The following is a 13,795-nucleotide window of genomic DNA, read 5'->3' on the forward strand; positions in this document are numbered from 1 at the left end:
GTTACTGCAAGAATGGTAGTTTTCTGTTTTGGACCTCACAAAAGGGTACTGGCAGGTGCCTTTAACGGAAGCTGCCAAAGAGAACTGCCTTCGTCACACCTGAGGTGCTCTATCACTATAAGTTGTTACCCTTTGGTCTGCATGGTGCCCCCACCACTTTTCAGCGACTTATGGACATTGTGCTTCTTTTACATAGTCAGTATGCTTCGGCTTACCTGAAAGATATTGTCAACCACAGTGCCGACTGGGAAAGTCACCTACCCAACGTGCAGGCTGTAGTGGACTCCATTCGGAAGGCTGGACTAACCGCTAACCCGAAAAAATGTGCGATGGGGTTTGATGACTCCAACCCTAAGTAAACAAAATAGAGGAGATAAGAAATTGGCCCGACCTGTCACCACTAGGCAAGTAAAGTAATTCCTGGGAATAGTGGGCTATTACATGACGTTTGTTCCCCACTTTTCTACGGTGGCCACGCCATTGACAGGGCTCTTGAAGGGACACAAGTCAGTGATGGTTCGCTGGGATGATCGGGCCGAAGAGGCTTTCTCCACTTAGAAGTCGACCCTGTGTGGGTACCCGGTTTTGGTGATGCCTGACTTCAAAAGGGAGTTTATAGTACAGACTGATGCCTCCGAAGTAGGCCTCGGTGCTTTACTGTCTCAGGAAGTCAACGGGGAGGAGCATCCCATTGTCTTCCTCAGCCTTAAAGAGGACCTTTCACTAGAATAGAATATCTAAACTAAGTATACAGACATGGAGAGCGGCGCCCAGGGATCTCCCTGAACTTACTGTTATACCAGGGCGCCGCTCCGTTCTCCCGGTATAGCCTCCGGTATCTTCATATGTTCGGCTCCACCCAGTTGAGCCTGCCGGCGTCTCCTTCTGCCATGCTGTAGCGCTGGCCAATCGCAGCGCTCAGTTCATAGCCTGAGAGGTTTTTTCCTCTCAGGCTATGAGCTGAGCGCTGCGATTGGCCAGCGCTACAGCATGGGAGAAAGAGACGCCGGCAGGCTCAACTGGGTGGAGCCGAACATATGAAGATACCGGAGGCTATACCGGGAGAACGGAGCGGCGCCCAGGTATAACAGTAAGTGCAGGGAGATCCCTGGGTGCCGCTCTCCATGTCTGTATACTTAGTTTAGATTTTCTATTCTAGTGAAAGGTCCTCTTTAAGATCACCCCAGCTAAGACCAGGTATAGTATAGTGGAGAGAGAGTGCCTGGCCATCAAGTGTGCACTCGAGTCTCTCCGCTATTATTTGTTGGGGAGAAAGTTCCGCCTGGTGATTGACCACTCCCCTCTCAAATGGATGAGCCAGGCCAGGACAGAAATGCCTGGGTCACCCGATGATTTTTGTCCTTAGAAAACGTTAAGGTATTTTCCTCCCAACAACTCCGGACCGGAGTTTAAGTGCCGGTCGGGTTTTGGCAGCACCTGGCTGTCCTTAAATAGGCAGCTGGGCTCAGCAGCTGAGTCTCTGTGTTGGAATCTGAGGTTTTGTGCCAGACTGGAGGGCTGAGACCCATGTGCAGGGGGAACAGGCCCCTAAAGCCTGCTGTGGACTACGGGAGGCAGAACTGCCAACAAGGTGCAATATGAACTTTCCATTGTGTGTGAATTAACACCAAAGACTGCAAAGTGACATGTTGTTCTGTGCAAATTGAACTTTCGATTTGTGTGTGAATTAACACCAAAGACTGCAAAGTGATGTGTTGTTTTGTGCAACTGCCGCAAGTGTGAATAAACACTGAAGTTTGAGTTAGTAACTTGTATTTTGCCTCTGTACTGCGTCTGCTTACCCTATCTACCAGAGCAAAACCCCAGAGTACCCAGATGAATAACTTTATATATATATATATATATATATATATATATATATATATATATCTCAACTAGGCTTGCAGCTAACGATTATTTGAATAATCGATAAGTTGTCGATAATTTAATCGACTAATCGGTAGAAAAACACTGAAATGACAAAAAAAAAGGGGTTTATATGATTTTACTTGAAAAATTATGTTGAAAGGCCATATTCAAACAAATTGTGGATGACACTGTTATGGGGGATCTGTGGATGACGCACTGTTATGGGGGCATCTGTGGATGACACTTATGGGGGATCTGTGGATGACACACTTATGGGGAGGGGGATCTGTGCACTGTTATAGGGAGGGGGATCTGCACTGCTATTGGGAGGGGGATCTGTGGATGGCACTGTTATAGGGAGGAGGATCGGTGCACTGTTATGGGGAGGGGGATCTGTGGATGGCACTGTTATTGTGAGGGGGGTCTGTGGATGGCACTGCTATGGGGTATATGTGGATGACACTGCTATGGGGGATTTATGGATGATACTATATAGCATCTTATGCTATATTGTGTCATCCACAGATCTCCCCCATAACAGTGTCATCCCCAGATCCCCCTCCCCATAACAGTGCCATCCACAAATCCCCCTCCCATAACAGTGCACAGATCCCCCTTCCCATAACAGTGCCGTCCACAGATCCCCCTCCACATAACAGCCCCGACCCGCCACTCACAGCAGTAGACTATTCCTTAACTGGCAGTAACTTTTACTTCAACTTTAAATCAGCGCATCTTTATTACCTGACAATGAAGCTCCAGTAACAGGCAGAGCGGGCGACAGCGTAACGTCACTCACTCACGTGACGCGCCTGCTCTGCCCACTTTATGAATGAAGCAGGCGGAGCAGGCGCGTTACGTGAGTGAGTGACGTTACGCCGCCGCCCGCTTTGCCTGTTACTGGAGCTTCATTGTCAGGTAATAAAGATGCGCTGATTTAAAGTTGAAGTAAGGCCTCTTTCACACGGGCAAGATTTCCGCGCGGGTGCAATGCGTGATGTGAACGCTTTGCACCCGCACTGAATCCGGACCCATTCATTTCTATGGGGCTGTGCACATGAGCGGTGATTTTCACGCATCACTTTTGCGTTACGTGAAAATCACAGCATGTTCAATATTGTGCATTTTCACTCAACGCAGGCCCCAAAGAAGTGAATGGGTCCGCATTAGGGATCAACCGATTATCGGTTTTACCAATATTATCGTCCGATATTCAGGATTTTCAATGTTATCGGTATCCGCACCTATTTTGCTGATATGCCGATAACGAATCTGGAACAAGGATCGCGCTGCTCTCAGTGTGATCCGTGTTCCCTCGGCAGCACAGGGAAGAAGGAAGCTGCGTCTCCCTCCCCCTGTGCCGCTGCGCCCGCCGCCCCCAACCCCAGTATTAAAGACATTGGAGGTGCAGTGCGCCCCCCCACCCCAGTATTAAAGACATTGATGGCACAGTGCGCCCCACCCCAGTATTAATCATTGGTGGCAGTGGCCACAGGGTCCCCTCTCCCCTCCTCATTGGTGGTGCAGTGGCAGCTTCTGATCGGAGCTCCAGCAGTGTAATCCTGGGGCTCCGATCAGTTACCATGGCAGCCAGGATGCTACGGAAGCCCTGGCTGCCATAGTCAGCTCCCTGCTGCTGTGTGTACTATGCACAGGGCAGCAGGGAGAGTGTGAAGTCCTATTCACCCTGATAGAGCTCTATCAAGGTGAATAGGACAAGGGTTCTAGCCCCTAAGGCCCCTTTCACACGGGCGAGTTTTCCGCGCGGGTGCAATGCGTGAGGTGAACGCATTGCACCTGCACTGAATCCGGACTCATTCATTTCTTATGGGCTGTGCACATGAGCGGTGATTTTCACGCATCACTTGTGCGTTGCGTGAAAATCGCAGCAAGCTCTATTTTGTGCGTTTTTCACGCAACGCAAGCCCTATAGAAGTGAATGGGGCTGCATGAAAATCGCAAGCATCCGCAAGCAAGTGCGGATGCGGTGCGATTTTCACGCATGGTTGCTAGGAGACGATCGGGATGAGGACCCGATCGTTATTATTTTCCCTTATAACATGGTTATAAGGGAAAATAATAGCATTCTTAATACAGAATGCATAGTACAATAGTGGTGATGGTGATGGATCATGTGACGGACCATGTGATGAGCGTAGTGACGTCATCAAAGGTCCTATTCCTCACAGAACAAGACAGAAGAAGAGATGCCGACTGCGCGAACAAGTGGATTAAGGTGAGTTGAATGATTTTAAAAAAGAATTAAACCCCTCCAGCCCTATTGTACTATGCATTCTGTATTCAGAATGCTATTATTTTCCCTTATAACCATGTTAGGCTACTTTCACACTAGCGTTCGGGGCTCCGCTTGTGAGCTCCGTTTGAAGGGGCTCACAAGCGGCCCGAACGCATCCGTACTGCCCTAATGCATTCTGAGTGGATGCGGATCCGCTCAGAATGCATCAGTCTGTCAGCTTTCAGCCTCCGCTCCGCTCAGCTTGCAGCGTTCGGGTGTCCGCCTGGCCGTGCGGAGGCAAACGGATCCGTCCAGACTTACAATGTAAGTCAATGGGGACGGATCCGTTTGAAGATGACACAATATGGCTCAATTCAAGTCTGGACGGATCCGTCTGAACTACTTTCACACTTAGAATTTTTTCTAAGCTATAAAGCAGACGGATCCGTTCTGAACGGATCCAAACGTCTGCATTATAGGAGCGGATCCGTCTGTGCAGACAGCAGACGGATCCGCTCTGAACGCAAGTGGGAAAGTAGCCTAATAAGGGAAAATAATACAATCTACACAACCTTGAACCCAAACCTGAACTTCTGTTAAGAAGTTCGGGTCTGGGTACCACATTCAGTTTTTTATCACGTGCGTGCAAAACGCTTTGCACCTGCGCGATAAAAACTGAACAACGGAACCCAATCACAGTCAAAACTGACTGCAATTGCGTACCTACTCGCGCGGGTTTGCCGCAACGCATCCAGACACGCTCGTGTGAAAGAGGCCTAAGGGGGCTAAAAGTTAGTAAAAAATAAATAAAAAGAAGTTAAAAAATAAAACACAAACACCAAAATATTAAGTATAAATAAAAAAGAAGGATTTACAAAAAAAAAGCTAAATGTTAACAATAAACAAGTTAATTTTCAGCAGATTTGTGTAGGAATTATTTTGTTTTTTCAAAAAGGAAAATGCACAGAATATCGGTATAAATTATCGGCTATCGGCCTGAAAGTTCAGATTATCGGTATCGGCTCTAAAATTTTTATATCGGTCGATCCCTATTCCGCTTCCAAGCCGCAAAAACTGCGGCTCAGATGCGGACCAAAACAACGGCCGTGTGCATGAGGCCTAAAACAGGCGTAGAAAATGATGAATAAGACAGATCTGCCAGCCCTTCCCCTTTCCTGGAACTGGAGAGGGTTCAGAGAAGGGCAACTAAAGTAATAACTGGAATGGGTGGAGTTCAGTACCCAGAAAGATTATCAAATTTAGGATTATTCAATTTAGAAAAAAAACGACTAAGGGGCGATCTAATAACTATGCATAACTATCAGGGGTCAGTACAAAGATTGCTCCTATCATCTATTTATTCCCAAGACTGTGACTGTGACGCGGGAACATCCTCTGCATCTACAGGAAAGAAGGTTTGTACACAAATATAGAAGACGATTCTTTAACCCCCTAACACAGAACACCGTGCATGTACGGTGGGGGATGCATTGCCAGAATGCATTCCGCCGTACATGCACGGTGGGATGATCGAACGGGCACCGGAGCGATGCGCGCCCGATCACTGCAGGGGTCCGGCAGTCCCTGGTTGCCGGGCCCCTGCTGAAACAGCGATGCCGGCAGATTAACCCCTTCTATACCGCGGTCCGCGCTGACCGCGACATGGAAGTGGTTTGCGGAGGGTAAAGCAGTGCATCGAGTTCCCGAGCTGCTGTTTCGGGGACTCGATGCGTGACAAGGCAGCCCAATGCCATGCAGAGGCTGCTCAATGCCCTGAATGGCATCAGGACCTTCCTTCTACGGGTGCCGAGGAGATCCAGACTCAGGCTGGGTCTCCTAGGCAACCTGTTTGTGTACTACTCACTGTAGTACACCAACAGGCAATGCATTACAATACAGATGTATTGTAATGCATTGCAGAGGGGATCAGACCCCCAAAAGTTGAAGTCCCAGAGTGGGACAGAAATAAAGTTTGAAAAAAGTGTTTTGAATAAAAAAATAAACGCCCCTTTCCCTTGATTTTATAATAAAAAATTGAAAAAAAAAAAACGCACATATTAGGTATCGCCGCGTCCGTAACGACCGGCTCTATAAATATATCACATGATCCACCCCATCCAATAGACACCATGAAAAATAAAAACTGTGTAAAAAAATCAATTTTTGTCACCTTACATCACTAAAAGTGCAACACCAATCGATCAAAAAGGCGTATGCCCCCAAAAATAGTACCAATCTAACCGTCACCTCATCCCGCAAAAAATGAGTGCCTACATAGGACAATCACCCAAAAAAAAATATGGCTCTCAGACTATGGAGATGCTAAAACATGTTTTTTTATGTTTCAATAAAGTATAGATATTAGATATCGCCGAGTCCGTAAAAACCTGCTCTATAAAAATACCACATGACATAACCCCTCAGATAACCACCGTAAAAAATTAATAAAAAAACTGTGTCAAAAAAGCAATTTTTTTGCCACCTTACATCACAAAAAGTGTAATAGCACGCAATCAAAAAGTCATACGCACCCCAAAATTTGCAGACCAAAGCAGAGAAATTGAACTTTGGAAAGTTGCGAATTTTTCCAAATTTTGGGTAAATTTGGTATTTTTTTTATAAATAAAAATAAACATTTTTGACTCAATTTTACCACTGTCATTAAGTAAAATATGTGACGAGAAAACAATCTCAGAATAGCTTGGATAAGTAAAAGCGTTTTAAATTTACCACCACATAAAGTGACACATGTCAGATTTGCAAAAATCTGTCTGGTCCTTAAGTTGAAAAATGACCCGGTCCTTAAGGGGTTAAGGTAAGAGCAGTGAGACTATTGAACTCTCTGTCTGAGGAGGTGGTGATGGTGAATTCACTAAAAGAGTTCAAGAGGGACCTGGATGTATTTCTGGAGTGTAATAATATTACAGATTATACACTGCTCAAAAAAAATAAAGGGAACACTTAAACAACACAATGTAACTCCAAGTCAATCACACTTCTGTGAAATCAAACTGTCCACTTAGGAAGCAACACTGAGTGACAATCAATTTCACATGCTGTTGTGCAAATGGGATAGACAACAGGTGGAAATTATAGGCAATTAGCAAGACACCCCCAATAAAGGAGTGGTTCTGCAGGTGGTGACCACAGATCCCTTCTCAGTTCCTATGCTTCCTGGCTGATGTTTTGGTCACTTTTGAATGCTGGCGGTGCTTTCACTCTAGTGGTAGCATGAGACGGAGTCTACAACCCACACAAGTGGCTCAGGTAGTGCAGCTTATCCAGGATGGCACATCAATGCGAGCTGTGGCAAGAAGGTTTGCTGTGTCTGTCAGCGTAGTGTCCAGAGCATGGAGGCGCTACCAGGAGACAGGCCAGTACATCAGGAGACGTGGAGGAGGCCGTAGGAGGGCAACAACCCAGCAGCAGGACCGCTACCTCCGCCTTTGTGCAAGGAGAAACAGGAGGAGCACTGCCAGAGCCCGGCAAAATGACCTCCAGCAGGCCACAAATGTGCATGTGTCTGCTCAAACGGTCAGAAACAGACTCCATGAGGGTGATATGAGGGCCTGACGTCCACAGGTGGGGGTTGTGCTTACAGCCCAACACCGTGCAGGGCGTTTGGCATTTGCCAGAGAACACCAAGATTGGCAAATTCGCCACTGGCGCCCTGTGCTCTTCACAGATGAAAGCAGGTTCACACTGAGCACATGTGACAGACGTGACAGAGTCTTGAGACGCCGTGGAGAACGTTCTGCTGCCTGCAACATCCTCCAGCATGACCGGTTTGGCATTGGGTCAGTAATGGTGTGGGGTGGCATTTCTTTGGAGGGCCGCACAGCCATCCATGTGCTCGCCAGAGGTAGCCTGACTGCCATTAGGTACCGATATGAGATCCTCAGACCCCTAGTGAGACCATATGCTGGTGCGGTTGGCCCTGGGTTCCTCCTAATGCAAGACAATGCTAGACCTCATGTGGCTGGAGTGTGTCAGCAGTTCCTGCAAGATGAAGGCATTGATGCCATGGACTGGCCCGCCCGTTCCCCAGACCTGAATCCAATTGAGCACATCTGGGACATCATGTCTCGCTCTATCCACCAACGTCACGTTGCACCACAGACTGTCCAGGAGTTGGCAGATGCTTTAGTCCAGGTCTGGGAGGAGATCTCCTAGGAGACCGTCCGCCACCTCATCAGGAGCATGCACAGGAGTTGTAGGGAGGTCATACAGGCACGTGGAGGCCACACCCACTACTGAGCCTCATTTTGACTTGTTTTAAAGAGGACCTTTCACCTGTATAAACTATGTTAACTGAGTATGCTGCCATATAGAGCGGTGCCCGGGGATCTCACTGCACTTACTATTATCCCCGGGTGCCGCTCCGTTCTCCCGTTATAGGCTCCGGTACCTTTGCTTTTTAAGTTCTAGTAGGCGGGTCTTCCCTTGTCCTGTGGGGGTCTCCTTCTTCTAGGCTGCAGCGCTGGTCAATCGCAGCGCACAGCTCACAGCCTGGGAGTTTTTTTTCTCCCAGGCTGTGAGCTGTGCGCTGCGATTGGCCAGCGCTGCAGCCTAGGAGAAGGAGACGCCCACAGGACAAGGGAAGACCCGCCTACTATAACTTAAAAAGCAAAGGTACCGGAGCCTATAACGGGAGAATGGAGCGGCGCCCGGGGATAATAGTAAGTGCAGTGAGATCCCCGGGCGCCGCTCTATATGGCAGCATACTCAGTTAACATAGTTTATACAGGTGAAAGCTCCTCTTTAAGGACATTACATCAAAGTTGGATCAGCCTGTAGTGTGTTTTTCCACTTTAATTTTGAGTGTGACTCCAAATCCAGACATCCATGGGTTTAAAAATTTGATTTTCATTTTAAAATTTTGGGTAATTTTGTTGTCAGCACATTCAACTATGTAAAGAACAAAGTATTTCAGAAGAATATTTAATTAATTCAGATCTAGGATGTGTTATTTTTGTGTTCCCTTTATTTTTTTGAGCAGTGTAGTTACTAGAGATGGGTTGTTGCTCGATTGAGTTATTCTGATTGCTTGTTTGGAGTCGTAAAGGAATTTTTTTTTCCCCTAAAGTGAGTAAAGTGAGGAAAATTGGCTTCTACCTCACAGGTTGTTTTTTTTTTTGCCTTCCTCTGGATCAACTTGCACGATAACAGGCTGAATTGGATGGACAGATGTCTTTTTTCAGCCATTTTATTAATTCTAATGATTGCTCCCTAGTCAAAATGAGCTGTTATGACTAATGAAATGTATTTGGGAATATATTTATAATAAAATAATATTTCAGTATTTTTATTTGAGTCCTGTAGTTAAATATAAAGCGCCTGAGGCAATTAACTCCTCCCCTTAGTTAGTGTATCAGAAAAGAAAAATGAATTTTAAAATTGTGTCAGTCGTTCTACACAATTTGAATGTTCACAAAATAGACCACCATACTATATTATATACTATATACAACCACTTTGGAAGTTCAAATTACACTCAGCACCAATTACGATTTTTTTTTTTTAACTCCACTTATTTGCAGGCCACTTAGTGCAGAAAGCCTAGTTGGGAGCAAACATAATTTATGTAAATGATTATATAGAACTGAAATGTTTTATCTAAATTTTTCTTTTTTTCAGGTGTGGTTGTTCAAACATGGATTCTAAACCGCTACAGAATGGTACAGCTTGAAATAATAGATCAAGTGGTGATGTCTTATGGCGGTTTGAGAGGTGCTGTTGCCTTTGCTCTTGTTGCTCTACTAGATGGTGAAAGAGTAAAAGCCAAGAACTTGTTTGTCAGTACAACTATAATTGTTGTATATTTTACAGTCATATTTCAGGTATGTTAAATTCTGGATCAACGAGACTGCTCTCTACGTTTCATTTATTTATTATTTTCAGGTACATATTATTCCACCTTTTACAGCAGTTTGTACAGAGCTGCTATTTTCAGTAATTTTTTACTGAATGTTGAATCATAGTCAGCTATTCTGAGAGTTGTAGAGATTTGGAATTTTCATTCTTATAATCATGCCCCTTTCTTCTGTACCACAAAGGGGTTGTGAAAGAATGGGGGTGTTGGCAAACCTCCCCATTTGACCAGACCTGTAAAGGAAGGATTAGTTACCTGCTTTCCGGTGCCGGGTTCCCACTCCTTCTCCTTCAGGCCTGCAGTGCTCCCTTGAGGTCAGCATCCAGTTTGACATTGCCAATCACAGCCACTGTGGAGATCGGATCCCCTTGCAACATGTGACAGTTTACTGGCATTCGGAAGCAGATAAGTAATCCTTCTTTTACAGGTCCGTACAAATGGGAGGGTTTGCCAACCCCTTCCCCCCCATCCCCATTCCCCCATTCTTGCAGAAACTCATTAAGTACACAGTGAAAAGGTTTTCTCACACCGATGCAGGGGATCGGAGGATACCACAACACACATGCATCTTGGGGGGCAGGAATGCTTATTCTCTTATATCTATTTATTTCAAGGGAAGGCACAGCCTGCCAAAAACTACCTATGGAAACATTGATTTGGCCTATTTGTTGCAGGTATCGCAATATTTAGATTAAAATTAGAAGAAAGAAGTATAGCTACAGAACCTTGAAAAAATGTTCATACCTCTTGAACTTTTCCACATTTCTCGTTACACCTGCAAACTTGGGATAGAACAACACAAAATAGCAAGTACAGTATGTGTGAAGTGAATAGAAAATAATACATGGTTTTCAAAAGTTTAATAAATAAAAGTCTGGAAAGGGTGGTGTACATTTGAATTCAGCCCCCTGTCCTCTGATATTCCTAAATAAAATCCACTGTGACCAATTGCCTTCAGAAGTCACCTAGTTAATAGTAAATAGTAGTCAACCTCTGTGTAATGTATTCTCAGTATAACTACAGCTGTTCTGTGAAGGCCTCAGAGGTTTGTTAGTGACTATTGGTGACCAAAAGCATCATAAAACCAAAAGGAACACAACAGAGAGGTCAGGGATAAATTTGTGGAGAAGGGTTAGGTTATAAAAAAAAAATTCCAAGCTTTCAACATCTCACGGACCACTGTTAAATCCATCATCCAAATATGGAAGAAGTATGGCACAACTGCAAACCTACCAAGACATGGCTGTCCACCTAAAGTGATAGCACAGGCAAGGAGAGCACTAATTAGAGAAGCAGCCACAAGGCCCATGGTAACTCTGGAGATGCTGCAGAGATCCCCAACTTAGGTGGGAGAATCTGCCCACAGTACAACTATTAGTTGTGTCCGCCACAAATCTGGCCTTTATGGGAGAGTGGAAAGAAGAAAGCCATTTTTGAAAGCAAGCCATAAGGAGTCCCATTTGCAGTTTGCCACAAGCCATGTAGGGGACACAACAAACATGTGGAAGAAGGTGTTCTTATCAGATGAGTCCAAAATTGAACATTTTGGCCTAAATGCAAAACGCTATGATTGGCCAAAAACTAACACCACATCACGCTGAACACACTGTGAAACATGGTGGAGGCAGCATCACGGATGGAGTTAAATACAGGGCAATCCTGGAGGAACCCTGGTATTTAGTAAATTACTTGAGACTGGGACGGAAGTTCACCTTCCAGCAGGACAATGACTCTAAACATATAGCCAGAGCTACAATGGAATGGTTTAGATCAAAGCATATTCCTGTGTTAGAATGGCCCAGACAAAATCCAGACCTAAATCCCACTGATAATCTGTGGCAAGACTTGAAAATTGCTGTTCACAGACGCTCTCCATCCAGTCTAAATGAGCTTGAGCTATTTTGCAATGAAGAATGGGCAAAAAGTTCAGCCTCTAGAAGTGCAAAGCTGGTAGAGACATAGCCCAAAAGACTAACAGCTGTAAGTATTGAATCAGGGGGGGGGGGGGGGGGGGGCGGAATATAAATTTACACCACACTTTGCAGATTTATATTTATTAAAAAAAATTAAAACCATTTTCTTTTCACTTCACACATACTTGCTACTTTGTGTTGGTCTATCATATAAAATCCCAATAAAATACATTTAGGATTTTGTGTGTAACATGAAAAGAAATGTGGAAAAGTTTAAGGGTTTTGAATACTTTTTCAAGGCACTGTATGTCATTTATACTGTACCACTGTTCAGGATTCACAGCTGATTTTGCTAAAAAAATATATTAAATTAAAAAGTGCACCACATCTATAAAGTTATCTGCTAAATTGTGCCTACTGTATATGAATGCTTCTTCTCTCCTTCAACATTGCCTTATCTAATACTTAAATTAGAGACTAATAAACAAGACATTCAGTGTACTTAGAAGACTCAGCCTTTTGTCTGACCTCTAACAGTAGGTCCCTCAATTATAGAGTATGCAGAAGGATCCCTATTATTAAAATGCAACCTTTATCAGTTTATAACATAAATCACCTATTTTAGGTAGTTAAATCTGCTAATACATAATTCAATACAGAAAACAAAGTCAATATGTATCACTCTTTGTGTCAGAACAGGATTTCCTCAGTTGTGGGTTCATTTATCTGTTCTTAATGTAAACAGTTTAGGCTACTTTTACACTAGCGTTCGGGGCTCCGCTTGTGAGTTCCGTTTGAAGGGGCTCACAAGCGGCCCCGAACGGATCCGTCCAGCCCTAATGCATTCTGAATGGATGCGGATCCGCTCAGAATGCATCAGTCTGGCTCCGTTTGTCCTCCGCTCAGCAGGCGGACACCTGGACGCAGCTTGCAGTGTTCAGGTGTCCGCCTGGCCGTGCGGAGGCAAACGGATCCGTCCAGACTTACAATGGAAGTCAATGGGGACGGATCCGTTTGAAGTTGACACAGTATGGCTCAATTTTCAAACGGATCCGTCTCTCATTGACTTTCAATGTAAAGTCAAAACGGATCCGTTTTTCATTATCATGAACAAAAAAAAAAAAATTTTTTTTTTTTTTTTTTTGTTCATGGTAATGCAAACGGATCCGTTCTGAACGGATCTAAACGTTTGCATTAAAGGTGCGGATCCGTCTGGGCACATACCAGACGGATCCGACCTAAACGCAGGTGTGAAAGTAGCCTTAGGCTCAGTTCAGACCTGAGCCTTCTGAAAGGAGCGCTCTGTATGCGCGATTGTACGGGCGTTTACAATCGCGCATACAGAGACAAGCGTACACACAGTGTCGCGCGTTCCCGAAAGTCTATGTACGGGAACGCGCGACAAGCGCCCAAAAAAACGCTCCTGTACTTGTTTGAGCGTCGGGCGTTTTACAGCGCGATCGTACGCGCTGTAAAACGCCCAGGTGAGAACCATTCCCATAGGGAAGCATTGGTTTCTCCTTGTTGAGCGTTTTACAGCGCGTAGGAACGCGCTGTAAAACGCTCAGGTCTGAACTGAGCCTTAGGCAGGCTGTACAGTGCTGTTGGAGACCCTTCTTGTACAATTATGTCCCCAGTAAGGATGAGTGAATCCAGTCTAGGGTTCAGTATGGGAGTTTACAGCCTGGGTATTAGGAACAATCCTATTGCACCTTGCTGCACTGACTGGGGATCCAAATTGCCATTATGCAGCTCTGTAATTCCAGTAGTCCGTTCTTGTTATTGAGGTGCAGGTGCTGTTTGATACAGCCATTAACAGGGTTTATTACAAGGAAATATTTCTACGTCTTATTTGCCCTTGTGCGGTGCAGTTGTATTTTTTAAAGCATTGTTTGGCTTGTATTA

The 13,795-nt window shown here is 45.0% G+C and overlaps 1 protein-coding gene across 2 annotated transcripts in view; it reads left to right on the forward strand.

Moving 5' to 3' along the window:
• The window catches only part of SLC9A3 (solute carrier family 9 member A3), a 481,978-nt gene that overhangs the window by 291,826 nt on the left and 176,357 nt on the right, over window positions 1-13,795 (forward strand). For both annotated transcript variants that reach the window (XM_040433112.1, XM_040433113.1), the window contains exon 7: window positions 9,743-9,945. In XM_040433112.1, the coding sequence (XP_040289046.1) occupies window positions 9,743-9,945 (203 nt within the window). The remainder of the gene's footprint in view (window positions 1-9,742; window positions 9,946-13,795) is intronic.

This window comes from Bufo bufo, chromosome 5 (assembly GCF_905171765.1).
Source record: "Bufo bufo chromosome 5, aBufBuf1.1, whole genome shotgun sequence".
NCBI classification, from domain to species: domain Eukaryota; kingdom Metazoa; phylum Chordata; class Amphibia; order Anura; family Bufonidae; genus Bufo; species Bufo bufo.